The sequence below is a fragment of the Heptranchias perlo genome, chromosome 14, assembly GCF_035084215.1.
Source record: "Heptranchias perlo isolate sHepPer1 chromosome 14, sHepPer1.hap1, whole genome shotgun sequence".
NCBI lineage: Eukaryota > Metazoa > Chordata > Chondrichthyes > Hexanchiformes > Hexanchidae > Heptranchias > Heptranchias perlo.
The window spans coordinates 27,111,539-27,125,335 of NC_090338.1; the positions used below are offsets into that span (position 1 = coordinate 27,111,539).

The 13,797-nt window shown below is 45.5% G+C and overlaps 1 protein-coding gene and 1 long non-coding RNA gene across 14 annotated transcripts in view; one reads left to right on the forward strand and one right to left on the reverse strand.

The window, feature by feature from the left end:
- LOC137332377 (uncharacterized) overlaps positions 1-375 on the reverse strand; it is an 86,725-nt gene extending 86,350 nt beyond the window's left edge. For all 6 annotated transcript variants that reach the window (XR_010965644.1, XR_010965642.1, XR_010965643.1 and 3 more), the window contains exon 1: positions 307-375. This is a non-coding gene — a long non-coding RNA (uncharacterized lncRNA). The remainder of the gene's footprint in view (positions 1-306) is intronic.
- Positions 376-1,401: 1,026 nt separating this feature from the next.
- Positions 1,402-13,797, forward strand: part of LOC137332374 (organic cation/carnitine transporter 2-like) — a 139,740-nt gene continuing 127,344 nt past the window's right edge. The window contains exons 1-2 of one of the 8 annotated variants that reach the window (XM_067996151.1): positions 1,402-3,240; positions 4,348-5,017. In XM_067996151.1, coding sequence (XP_067852252.1) covers positions 4,628-5,017 — 390 coding nt within the window. In that variant the 5' untranslated portion in view covers positions 1,402-3,240; positions 4,348-4,627. Of the gene's footprint in view, positions 3,241-4,345; positions 5,018-13,797 lie in introns of those variants that run through there. The other 7 variants (XM_067996152.1, XM_067996149.1, XM_067996150.1 and 4 more) reach the window with 7 other exon arrangements.

The following is a 13,797-nucleotide window of genomic DNA, read 5'->3' on the forward strand; positions in this document are numbered from 1 at the left end:
TAGCCCTTACTGCAGAACTTCTCATCAACGGGCGAGTTGGGCAGCAGGCTTCGGGTATCCGCAGGGGCGGGCCTACCACGTCCAATGGGATGGGGCACGGTGGAGCCCCGGCCCCGGCCCCGAGTAGCAAGCAGGCAACCGATGAATCGGGAACCGGGTCGCGATTAAGGGAGAAGAGGTGTGGGGCCCGCCCATCAGGAGCCCTGCTACTGGAGTGAGGGGAGCGACGGAACCAGAACATCATCGGCAACAAACAACAGCAGTTTCAAATTTAAACTGTGGAATGAAGTTTGAAAACGAACTCACTGTTGGAGAGATAACGAAACAGAAAACGTGGCGCCGGGGCTCCTGTCATCTCCCTAGTGGGCAGAACCCGCAATTTCAGGCAGACTGAGCTTTTTTTTTACCATTTACTCTCAACAACAACTTGCTGTTGTCTAAAGATTTACGTTTATACAGCGCCGTTCACAACCTCAAAGCCCATTACAGCCAGTTAAGTACTTTTGAAGTGTTGTCTCTGTTGTAATGTAGGGAAAACGTGGCAGCCAATTTGCGCACAGCAAGCTCCCACAAACAGCAACGTGATGGTGACATAAATGTAAGGAGTCTTACAAACACCAGGTTATAGTCCAGGTGACGAAGGAGGAAGCCTCCGAAAGTTTGTGATTTCAAATAAAGCTGTTGGACTATAACCTGGTGTAAGACTCCTTACATTTGTCCACTCCAGTCCATCACCGGCATCTCCACATCATGGTGACATAAGAAATAGGAGTAGGCCACAAGGCCCCTCAAGCCTGCTCTGCCATTCAATAAGATCTTGGCTGGTCTTTGACCTCAATTCCACTTTCCTGCCCCATCCCCATATCCCTTGAGTCCCCTAGAGGCCAAAAATCTATCTGTCTCAGCCTTGAACATGTTCAACAACTCAGCATCCACAGCCCTCTGGGGTAGAGAATTCCAAAGATTCACAATGCTCTAATCTGACCAGATAATCTGTTTTAGTGATGTTGGTTGAGGGATAAATATTGGTCAGGACACCGGGAAGAATTCATCTGCTCTTCTTCGAAATAGTGCCATGGGATCTTTTAATTCTACCTAGGTTTAAGTCTCATCCAAAAGACGGCACCTCCAACAGTGCAGCATTCCCTCAGTACTGCACTGAAGTGCCAGCCTGGATTATGTGATCAAGTCTCTGGAGTGGGGCTTGAACCTATGACCTATATAGTGCCTTTAATGTAGAAAAACATCCCAAGGTGCCGGAGTCAGATGATTATCAACTCCAAGCCAAAGAGAAATATGTGGTATGGTGGTGGGGTGAGTGTAGGGGGGTGGGGGGTGTGCTGGCTAAAAGTTTGGTCAAAGTGCTAGGTTTAAAGAGGGCCCTAAAGAAGAGGGTGGTGGAGAGGCCTGGGTGGGTGAACATACGACTGCCAATGGTGGGACGAAGAGATTTTGGGATGCACAAGAGGCCAGAGGACTGCAGAGTTCTCGGAGGGTGTAGAGCTGGTGAAGTTTTAGGGTCAATAACTTGGTGAGGGAAGTTGCGTGCTGGAATCTTACTCATTGTGGGGCGGGTTAAGGGCCAAGACATTGCTCAAAGGATGGGGGCAGGAGTTGCAGATAGAAATATCACTCAGTGGTAATATGGTTTCAGGTCAAAATGTTGCTCCATTGGGGGGGTGGCTAAATGCCAAAATTTGCTCAGTGAGGGGAGCGGAAAGTTGGAGGGCAGAAATCCTGCTCAGTGGGGAATGTTTTGAGGGCGGAACGCTTGCTGGAGGCGCAGGAATATTGATCCAATGTTCTACTCAGTGGAGTGGAATTTGTGCAGGTTAGAGGGTGAGAATGTCTGTAAAGGGGGAAAGTGACTATTAAGATAACCTTTGGGGAAATTATGAACTGGCTGGTCTGTTGAATATGAATAATGCAAATCTCACATACCTTTCCTTTTTTGTTAGTTGAAGGCGGGGAATTGCCTTGATGCTGCTTGTGCTCTGCTAATGTAACTGTGCTTGAAGTGCGGTGGAAACTCTGTTTATATGCATAAACAGGATTTCCGCCACACTTCTAGTGAAATTAGGACAGCGGAGCAGGAACAGGAGAAGTTTAAAATAGAACAGACTGCAACATGTTTAATGTAAAAGTTCAAAGTTTTCTGGGTGAGCATGTTCCTGAACCCCTCCCTGAAGATGAGAGCAGATTTTTGTGTTGGGAACACAGTTTTTGGGCTTAAAGTGAGTGTTGCCAATAATAGGTGATGCTGGATCCCCATCCATTTTGACATTATTCACATTTCCAGTTGGAGAATTGATGGATGTTTCAGGCAGCAGCTTTATTAAAATATTTTAATGAAGTCCTGATTCCATAATTTAGACATTCATGCAATTTCCTGAGTCATCCACCCACTCATATAAAATGGATATTTAGGATTGATACAAATTGAGCTGTATACAGAAGCGAATTTAAGTATCAGTTTTGCACAGATGATAGCACTCTCGCCTCTGAACCAGAAAATTGTGGGTTCAAACCCCAATTGAAGATTAGAATACGTAATGTAGACTGGTATTTCAGTGCATATTCCTTCCTCAACCCATACCATCAAAAAACAGGTTACCTGGTTGTTCATTCATTTTCTGTTTGTGGGGACTTGCTATGTGCAAATTGACTGTTAGCATTTGCCTGCACAATAACATTGACTACACTTCAAAATTAATTCATTGGTTGTAAACTGCTTTTGGATATACTGAGGATGTGATAAGGTGCTATGTAAATGTGAGATCTTTCTTTCTTAGAGCCTGAGAAAGATTTGTTGCACTGTCTTCAGGCCATTTCTCAAACACTTTTGTTTTTTGCTATTGTCATTTAGGCGTTAAGGAATCTTTGTGGCAGCTGTGATGCAAAATATTTTTTCCCCAACAAAAGAATTTAGTGTTGCAATTGGGTCACAATGGATTTCCCTATTGCAATTATCTTGCAGTACTAGAGGAAGAAACACACTTGAGATCACCAGCAATCACTGAGAGACCTAAAAGAAGAGCCTGCAATTTAAATCAGTGACATGGATTTTTCTGCTGCAGATATACAATCCAGGAGGGACCAGCAGTTTGGGGTTTGTGGGAGGGGGAGGCCTCCCCCATAAGCAGGAAGCAAAAGCAATGTAGAAGGAGATAGCAATGGCAGTCACCCAGGACTCCTCTGCAGTAATGCAAAACATTTAATGACCTTATCAAAACAGCAAAGGTAAGGTACCTGTGACCCATAACTTTTATTCTGCACTCAATGTATGTATATTTAAATGATAGTCACAGCCTCAGTAATGACCTTTAACATGATTTAAGGAACAAATGTCACATTTCTATCATTATGAGAACCCAACAGAAATTACAACATGAAGATTAACATTTCACTCTTGGAGTGACATGCATTAGATTTGATAGAGGTGTTCAAAATCATGAACGGTTTTGATAGAGTAAATAAGGAGAAACTGTTTCCAGTGGCAGAAGGGTCAGTAACCAGAGGACACAGATTTAAGGTGATTTGCAAAAGAGCCAGAGATGACATGAGGATTTTTTTTTATATGCAGCAAGTTGTAATGATCTGAAATGCACTGCCTGGAAGCAGATTCAATAGTAAATTTCAAATGGGAATTGGATAAATACTTGAAGGGAAAAAGAATTACAGGGCTATGGGGAAAGAACAGGGGAATGGGACTAATTGGATAGCTCTTTCAAAGAGCTGGCACAGGCACGATGGGCCGAATGGCCTCCTCCTGTGCTGTACCTACTATGATGTGGAGATGCCGGTGATGGACTGGGGTTGACAATTGTAAACAATTTTACAACACCAAGTTATAGTCCAGCAATTTTATTTTAAATTCACAAGCTTTCGGAGGCTTCCCCCTTCCTCAGGTGAACGATGTTCACATCGTTCACCTGAGGAAGGGGGAAGCCTCCGAAAGCTTGTGAATTTAAAATAAAATTGCTGGACTATAACTTGGTGTTGTAAAATTGTTTACAAGTACCTACTATGAGCAGGGAGGAAAGGCTCCAGTTTAACCTCGACAAAAAATGCACCTGTCATCAGTTTGATTTGGGATGTCATTCACGATAGGCATCTGAGACTCAATGATCTCGGGTAATGCCTCTTCCAGATGCTGCCCCATTCCCCTCCTCCCAGATAACCTAGATTCCGGGGGGAAAAATAGCGGGGGTAGCAGCTGTTTGATGGAATGATTAGACTGCCTGCATATTTCACAGCCTACATTATTATTTTTCGTTGAATGAATTCTTGTCAGTTGTTAAAGATTGCAAATTCTGTTTGCACACTGTGATCATTTCTGTTTTGTAGCAAAAACAACCAAATAGTTTCTACTGCCAAAAGAATAACAAAACTCCAGTGCTGGCAAACCAGTTGTTTACTAGAAGAACCCTCTTTAAGAGTACGGTGGGATTGGGAGGAGCGGTCAGTGCTGGATGAAGATTGGATTACTATTTATAGATGGAAACGATCGAGAATGAATTATAGACTTTGAGATAACTCAAGGCTGCAGTTCCGGTCTGCCCTCCATCGGCCAATTGCTGCAGCTTTCCGGAAGAAATTCGTTGTCGGTCCTCCCGCTGCAACTAACATGCGGGATTACGATGAAATGACCGCTTTCCTCGGAGAATGGGGACCCTATCAGAGGTTTATTTTCTTCCTTTTGAGCCTCAGTATATTTCCCAACGGGTTCTGCGGTCTGTCCATCGTTTTCATCGGGGACGTTCCAGAGCATCGCTGCTTAATTCCCGGGAATCTCAATCTCAGTGAAGTGTGGATGAATCGGACTCTCCCTCTGGTCCAAGAAGGAGACAAACTCCAGTACAGCAAATGCAGACGGTACCGGTTGGACGTGATAACGAATCTTTCGGAGACATTTCCCGACTTAGATTTCTTCAATATGTCTGAGGTCGAACAGGAGCCCTGTTTGGATGGATGGGAGTACAGTAAGGATCAATACATCTCCACCATCGTCACCGAGGTATGTGGCTGGAGGGACACAATGGTCCCACCGGCAATAGTTCGCCTGAGAATAGTTTGTGAAGATAACTGTCATATATTCAGATTTTTAAAAAATAAGAGGAGCAGGTGCATTTGACTGCAAACATGACCAGGCAACTGCAATTATTTATCTTGCATAGCCTCAGGCCAAATATATTTTAATGTTTAACTTTGGTGTTTTGGGGTTTATAAACATTAGAGATTTGAACCTTAACTCCTGTTTCTAACTTTTTCGCCTCTGACCTCAACCTTGCTCCTTCTCCAGTCTTAAAAGATTTGTCCTGATTTAACTAATTTAAGGTTTTCCAACCCTAACCTCAATTGCTTTAACATAGTCAGAGATTCTACAACAAGAGGGCATTGCTTCAAACTTGGAAAAAGGATTGTAAAAAGACAGTTCAGATCTAACTACTTGATGCAGAGAATGGTGAAGGTGAATGTATGGAATGGACTGCCAAGGGAAGCAGTGAGGCCTAATTATATCAGCAGGTTTAAGAGAGTGTTGGATAAGCACCTGGACAAAAATTTAATAGAGGGGTATGAGAAGTATTGTGTGGTAAGATATTTTATAGAAATTGGGACTAACCAAATGGGCTGCAATATCTTTTCCAGTTCTGTATATTCCTATGAAACTTCTTTCCTCTTATGACCAGGATTCTTTTGTGAATGTTTTTTATCCAGACTTTTTTTCAACAACAACATGCATTTATATAGTGCCTTTTAATGTGGGAAAACATCTCCACGCGCTTCACAGGAGTGTATTCAGACAAAATGGACAATGTGCCAAAGCAGGAGATAGTATGAGCAGTTACTAAAAGCTTGGTCAAAGAGGTAGATTTTAAGAAGCATCTTAAAGGAGGTGTGAAAGGTGGGGAGATGAAGAGTTTTAGGGAGGGAATCCCAGAACTTAAGGCCTAGATGGCTGAAGGCACAGCCACTAATGGTGGGTCGAAGGAGTGGAGGATGCACAAGAGGCCAAAGTTGGAGAAACACAGGGATCTTGGAGGGTTGGAGGAGGTTACAGAGATAGGGAGGGGCAAGATGGAGGGATTTGAACACGAGGATGAGAATTTTAAAACCGAGGTGTTGGTGGACTAGGAGCCAATTTAGGTCAACGATTACAGGGGTGAGTGGGATTTGATGCCGGTCAGGATATAGAGTCTTGAATGAGCTGAAGTTTATAGAGGGTGGAAGATGGGAGGCTGGCCAGGAGATCATTGGAATAGTCAAGTCTTGAGGTAACAAAGGCATGGTTTCAGCAGCAGATGAGCTGGGACAGGAGTGGAGACGGGCGATGTTTTCCCCTCCTTTCCTGAAGGTAATGACTATAGCAGGGATATAGTTTCATGCGACCTCAAAGTCCTCTTCCAAGGGGGCATTCTTCACAGTTGGACTTAGGCAGTGATTCGTGGCAGACATGACAGACTATCCTGTCCTCACTCAGTGATAACGGCCACACTTTCCGGCAGAGTCACTGAATAGTAATCAGGATCCAGAATATTGACAGATTTACTTACATCTTCTATAGCCCAGTAAGAAAGAAAGAACTTAAAAAAACATTATTATTTGTTCTTGGGCTGCGGGTGTTGCTGGAAAGGTTGCATTTGTTGCCCATCCTCAGTTGCCTTGAGACGGTGGTGGTGGGCCGCCTTGAACCGCTGCAGAGCCAAATGATACAACTGAGTGGCTTGCTAACTTCAGAAGACAGTTGATGTGGGACTGGAGTCACATACAGGCCAGTCTCGATAAAGACGGCAGGCTTTCTTCCCTAAAGGACATTAGTGAACCAGTTGGGTTTTTACAATAATCTGACAGCTTCATGGTCACTTTTACTGATTTTTATTTCCAGAATTTTAAGAACTGATTTCAAATTCTCAAACTGCCATGGTGGGATTTAAACTCATGTTCTCTGCATTACTAGTCCAAGGCTCTGGATTACTAGTCCAATGACATAACCACTACTCTACCATTCCCCGATTAGTGACAAGATACATCAATCATATCTTCAGTGAGCAACAAAACTGTTTATAACTTATAACAGCTTATCATGGAAATAAATATGTGAAAATGTGGAAATCCAGCTGGATAATTTAGATTTGCATATCCAAGAAAATATTCAGAACTAAAAAAAAATCGCCTAGGGCGCTGGACAGGACTGCTTCGAGTGTTATCCTACAGGAGTCGAGTGCTGGTCATAAACCAGCTGGTGGCTGCGATGTTGTGGTACCGGTCGGTCACTTTGATCCCTCCTCCTGAGTTTGACACCAAGATTCAGAAGAAGCTCGTCGACTTCTTCTGGGCCAAAGGGATACACTGGGTCGCTGCTGCGGTCCCGAGTCTCCCGCTTCGTCTGAGGGTGGTCAGGGGCTGATGTGCGTCCGCACCCAGGTGGCAACTTTCCTCCTTCGGACCCTGGAGCGATACCTGTACGTTGAGGATCCTCCTAGATGGCGTGCGCTGGCGACGTATTTCTTCCGCCGGCTGCACGGCCTGAACTACGACACGCAGCTCCTGTTTATCTCGCTGCTGGGCGGCCGCCCGTCTTTGCAGGAGCTGCCTGTCTTTTACCAGGATCTGATCAGGGTCTGGAATATGGTTGCTTCCAGCCGGTGCTCTCGCCCGTCGGGGATAGCGGCTGTCCTGCAGGAGCTGCTGCTTGGGAATCCGTTCCTCCACGGTGTCGGCTTCGGCCACTCGCGGCTGACGGAGCGGGTGGCCCTGGCCGGTGGGGTAACCAGAGTCAGGGACGTCCTGGATGGCGGAGGGGCGGGCTGGACGGTGCCGGGGACACTAGCTGCACGGATGTCCTCATGGCGTGTCGGGGACGCGGCTGCCGCCATCCGGGCGTTGAAATTGGCGCTCGGTCCTGACTCCACTCGGGGTGTGGAGGAGGCTCAAGCATGTGGAGCTATCCCGTCCGATCTGACCCCCGTTCGGACGGAATTCCTTATCGGCGCCAGGCCCCGAAACCTCCCTCGGGGGGCTGTGCCTCACAACTTGAGCCGTCTCTCGGAAATTCCCTCCGTGCCATTTCACTCTGCGCGGAGGGATTTCCTGTACGGGCTGCTCCTGCACACTCTCCACTTCCTCGCCCTTGTCTCTCGCCCAGACACGCCCTGGCGTACCGTCCTGCCGTCCGGTGGAGGTGGGGGTCCCCAGTGGAGGGCTCTCTACTCGGGGATCCTCCCGTGTGCCATTGGGGATCTGGGGTAAAGAGTGTTGCACGGAGCAGTCGCGTCCAATAGGCAGTTACGCCATTTCATGGACTCCCAGGCCGCCTGCAATTTCTGCAGCCTGGACGAGTCCGTTTTTCATTTGTTCACCTGGTGTGGGAAGCAGCAGCCCATGTTTGATTATTCGGCGGGGGCTGCTCCTAAAGTTCTGGCTGCACTTCAGTCCCACGCTCCTGATCTTTGGCCGCCCGGTGAGGAGGGTGGCGGGCAGGTCGGTGGACGTCCTCGTGGGCCTGCTCCTGGGCCTGTCCAAGGTGGCTATCCACAGGTCCAGGTTGGTCATCGCCCGTGGGGGCGTTCGCTCGGACTGTCTGCCTCTCTTCCGTGGAATTCTCCACGCCCGGGTGGCCCTGGAGATGGAGCACGCGGTGTCTGCTGGAACGCTTGAGGCTTTCCGCGACCGGTGGGCACCGCAGGGGCTGGAGTGCATCCTGGACAAAAATAATAAAATCTTAATTTGACACTGGTTTTGGTTTTCTTTGGGTTTTTGCACATAAACACAGCCTAAACGCCCCCTTCTTATAAAAGGGGGGCCTAAAAACACACAAAAAAAAAGTCGCTTAGAAAAAAATCAGCGGTCCGATTGGACATTTTGAAACCAGGAGGGGAGAATCTTTATTGTCAAGTTACTAGACATACAAGATTTTCTTTTTTTTTTCTCAGCAGTTTGTTCTCCCCCAACCCCTTCATCCCCTGAAGGTGTTAACTCTACAATTCCATAGGCATTGGCCACTCTGCAGTATTTCACCCAAGTGGCCATTATTCATGTGTAGGGCTTGACAGTGAGTGACAGCAAGCGATTCATCCATGGGAGATATCGCAACTGACTCTAATTTCGTCTTCAGCCACCATCTTGGGTAGTGATCAAGAGTGAAAAACTTGACTGATTTTCCCCTTCCCAACTCTGTGTTATTGAGGTCAATTGCAATGGCCAAACTATTGCCCTAGCTGAGGTAAACTAACTTAATGGAGATCATGGATCGAATTTGGGTGGTTCTTGGTCTCTATATGACTCACCTACTCACTGGATAAAGTTGTGGAGCCTTGGAGTGGGGGGAATAGGTTTTCAAATTTGTATTTAAAAATATATGTTCTTTCCACTTCTCTTTTATAGATGTCCTTGTGAAATGTGCCAAATCCAACTGAGGGATGGCAGTCTGTTTGCTCCTCTGCTAATGCTGCTCTTGAGCCAGCCATTAGAAGATGTGTGAGAATGGTCTGAGGTGTCTTTTCTTCTATTTTTTTCCCCTTTCCTCTTTGGGGAAGCACCTCGCCATCAGTCTGCACCTCTCATTAACTGCATGCCCAAGATTAGAAACTCACCATAGTGGAAGTCATGGATTTAAGTTGCATGTCACAGTGCATTAGAGGGTCAATGTGCTGCATCTTAAAATATATATATAACGTTAAGTTGACAAGAAGAAAGCCAACCAGGATCATGATAATTTACCTGTGCCTACTGAAAATGTTTTGCTGTTCATGTAAGTAAATGTTTAAGCATAACATTTTCTCCTGGTTACATCCAGTGTTGGCATGGATCATTTCCAGAGATATGTATGCCAGTAAAATTAACTTATAATGGAGAAACATCAACAGACCCACTGTGTAGAAATGTACGAGACAAAATTTTACTTTTGCATTTTCAGTTAATGCATTTGTGGTGCATGTGGCTAAACTTTGTGCTCCTGCCCCCTTAGTACGATGCCATGTTACAAACCACCACTTACTAGCCATTTCAGTGTGCTAGCCAGTCTTGTACGTTGATGCTAATTAGGCAAACAATGCAATATAATGAATCCAAATGGTGCATTTGGTAGTATAATTAGGCCTTTCACCAACTGCAAGGTCTAAATAATGACCAGGTTCTGAACCATAAAGTAAAAAAATTGACACCTTGCATCTTTCTTTGCTTCGTATATGGCACTACAAATCTTACAAAATATTGATGGTTATTTAAATGGAAATTGTAATGTGAAGCACGGTGGGCAGGAAATCAGAAACTGGTGGGGCGTAATGAAATGGAGCAGTAAAGATGGATTATCCCATGTCATTTGGCAGTTAGATGTACAATTGGCATCTGACATTACTTTTCAAGGTCCGCATCACTTCATACCAGGAGTCATACATAGATCACTAGGGAAACAAGCCAATGAAACCAGTCAGATTTTGGCACTGTCACCTGCAAGAGCACAGCAGAGTGAGCTGCGAGCAGAGTGAGGACTTGAAAATGGGAATTTGTGGGGAATGGGAATTAGGTGCAGAGGGGGAAGGGGGTGCTAAGAAATTTAACTGAGGGACAAAAGCAAAAGAGAAACAAAGAGGGAGGGAGAATTCAAGGAATTTAAATTAAAGGGGCTTTGTCTTTGTCTTTTTTTCCTCAAAATTATTTTCTCTTTACCTCAAACAGCATTCAAACTTTAAAGTTGCACGTGGATGGAATATTTTGTGCATTGAGGAAGTTGTGAAATGTTTGCCTTCCAGGCCTAGATTCCGGAGGATTTCATCTGCAACAACTGCAAGCTGATTGATGCACCCCAGACTGAAGCTGGTCAGACATAGTGAGCGCCTGGCCACGCATCAAAATATTAGAGAGGGACAAGTTTTTATTAATGAGGTATTAGAGAAGATCACACTGGGGAGGAGATCCCAGTACGTAGTGGAGGAGGGTGGGTCTCTGTTAGAAAGGGGGCCAGAAGTCGAGTAGTGGGGCAGGAGAGGTCATCCCTGGTGCTCTCCCAACAGTTTCTCCTCTTCTGGAAAGAGATGATGTGGAGACTCAGGAGGTGGTTGCGACAGGTGAGGATGTCCCATGCACTGAGGCAATCCAGCCGCCTGTCAGGGAAGGAGGAAAAAAGAAAAGAGAAATAGGAACAGACAAGTTGTGGTATTGGCGGGATTCAATTATTTGGTTTACAGATAGAATTCTGTGCAAACCTGACCCAGATAAAGTAATAGTATGTTGCCTCTTGACATTGTGCTCCAGAACTAGCAGCATCTCTAGCCAAGCTGTTCCAGTACAGCTACAACACTGGCATCTACCTGACAATGTGGAGAATTGCCCAGGTATGTCCTGTCCACAAAAAGCAGGACAAATCCAATCGGCCAATTACCACCCCATCAGTCTACTCTCAATCATCAGCAAAGTGATGGAAGGTGTCGTCGACAGTGCTATCAAGCGGCACTTACTCACCAATAACCTGCTCACCGATGCTCAGTTTGGGTTCCGCCAGGACCACTCGGCTCCAGACCACATTACAGCCTTGGTCCAAACATGGATAAAAGAGCTGAATTCCAGAGGTGAGGTGAGAGTAACTGCCCTTGACATCAAGGCAGCATTTGACCGAGTGTGGCACCAAAGAGCCCGAGTAAAATTGAAATCAATGGGAATCAGGGGAAAACTCTCCAGTGGCTGCAGTCATACCTAGGACAAAGGAAGATGGTAGTGGTTGTTGGAGGCCAATCATCTCCGCCCCAGGGCATTGCTGCAGGAGTTCCTCAGGGCAGTGTCCTTGGCCCAACCATCTTCAGCTGCTTCATCAATGACCTTCCCTCCATCATAAGGTCAGAAATGGGGATGCTCACTGATGATTGCACAGTGTTCAGTTCCATTCGCAACCCCTCAAATAATGAAGCAGTCCGAGCCCGCATGCAGCAAGACCTGGACAACATCCAGGCTTGGGTTCATAAGTGGCAAGTAACATCCGCGCCAGACAAGTGCCAGGCAATGACCATCTCCAACAAGAGAGAGTCTAACCACCTCCCCTTGACATTCAATGGCATTACCATCGCCGAATCCCCCACCATCAACATCCTGGGGATCACCATTGACCAGAAACTTAACTGGACCAGCCATATAAATACTATGGCTACATGAGCAGGTCAGAGGCTGGTTATTCTGTGGCGAGTGACTCACCTCCTGACTCCCCAAAGCCTTTCCACCATCTACAAGGCACAAGTCAGGAGTGTGATGGAATACTCTCCACTTACCTGGATGAATGCAGCTCCAACAACACTCAAGAAGCTCGACATCATCCAAGACAAAGCAGCCCACTTGATTGGCACCCCATCCACCACCCTAAACGTTCACTCCCTTCACCACCGGCGCACTGTGGCTGCAGTGAGTACCATCCACAGGATGCACTGCAGCAACTCGCCAAGGCTTCTTCGACAGCACCTCCCAAACCCGCGACCTCTACCACCTAGAAGGACAAGAGCAGCAGGCACATGGGAACAACACCACCTGCACGTTCCCCTCCAAGTCACACGCCATCCCGACTTGGAAATATATCGCCGTTCCTTCATCGTCGCTGGGTCAAAATCCTGGAACTCCCTTTCTAACAGAACCTTCACCACACAGACTGCAGCGGTTCAAGAAGACGGCTCACCACCACCCGCTCAAGGGCAATTAGGGATGGGCAATAAATGCCGGCCTGGCCAGTGACGCCCACATCCCATGAACGAATAAAAAAAAAATCCCAGCTAGATAGAATGCTAGAGGGAACATATATTTTTTCAATAAATATTACGATGACGATGGAGAGAGGATAGTTTCACCAGGAATATTCAAAAAAGGTTCACTGGTGCACCAGTTCTTTAAAGATAATAGTGGAAAAACCTATCTCAACCATTTTCTCAATGACCGCGTTATTGGAGTGTTCGAGAGTGCAAACTTTATTCAGTATAACCGTTTCTGTATGAAGATTGCATGCTGAAATGCATAAAATAACTCCAAAATTTCTGCCATTATCTTCCCCAGTGCTATGACACTGCATGTATCGTTGTAACGTTTGGCTGCAATAAGGCTACCTGTGTACTCTTCCACCAGAATGATGTGAAATTTTTTATTTAGTCAGTTACAAAATAAACCTTGCAACTGAATAAATGCTCAAGAAATCCTGTGTGCTGGTTAAAGTGAAAGTTAGACATCCTGCAATAATCAAAAACAACAACAAGCTATACTAGGAGTTGTATGATTTGCCTAGGACAATAAATTCATTCACAGTAGGCAGTAAATGGAACATAAACAAGTAAGTCTTGGTTTGTGATCCTCTTGACATTTGTGATATATTAGTATTGGCACTATTGTTTGTTCAAAATTCATATAATAACCGTAAGTTGGTAATGACTCTTGTCTAAAGTGAGTTTTTACAGAATAATTGATTCATTTTTTAAGCTCTAATTTGACAGATTTTTGGTGGGAGTATTAGATTTTAGTGGTTCTGCCATCAAGGCCACAATATTAAATTCCTTTAATAAAATCACTTATATCATGCTTGTGGAGTTTGTAGCATCTGAATAGGCCTTGTGGTTTCTGGGTTTTGCATACTAATGCTGCAACTACTTTGCAACTCCCCACTCTTTCATGCTGGTCCCAATTATTTTCTGCTCGGCTGTCTTCTGATAGTTACTTGTCCTAACCTACATCTGCATGATCAGCGGTCCCAGGAAATGACGGAGAAAATCAACGAGGGGGAGAAAAAAATAAAGAGCTGGATTACAATCTGTTTAGAAATAGATGATTACGTGA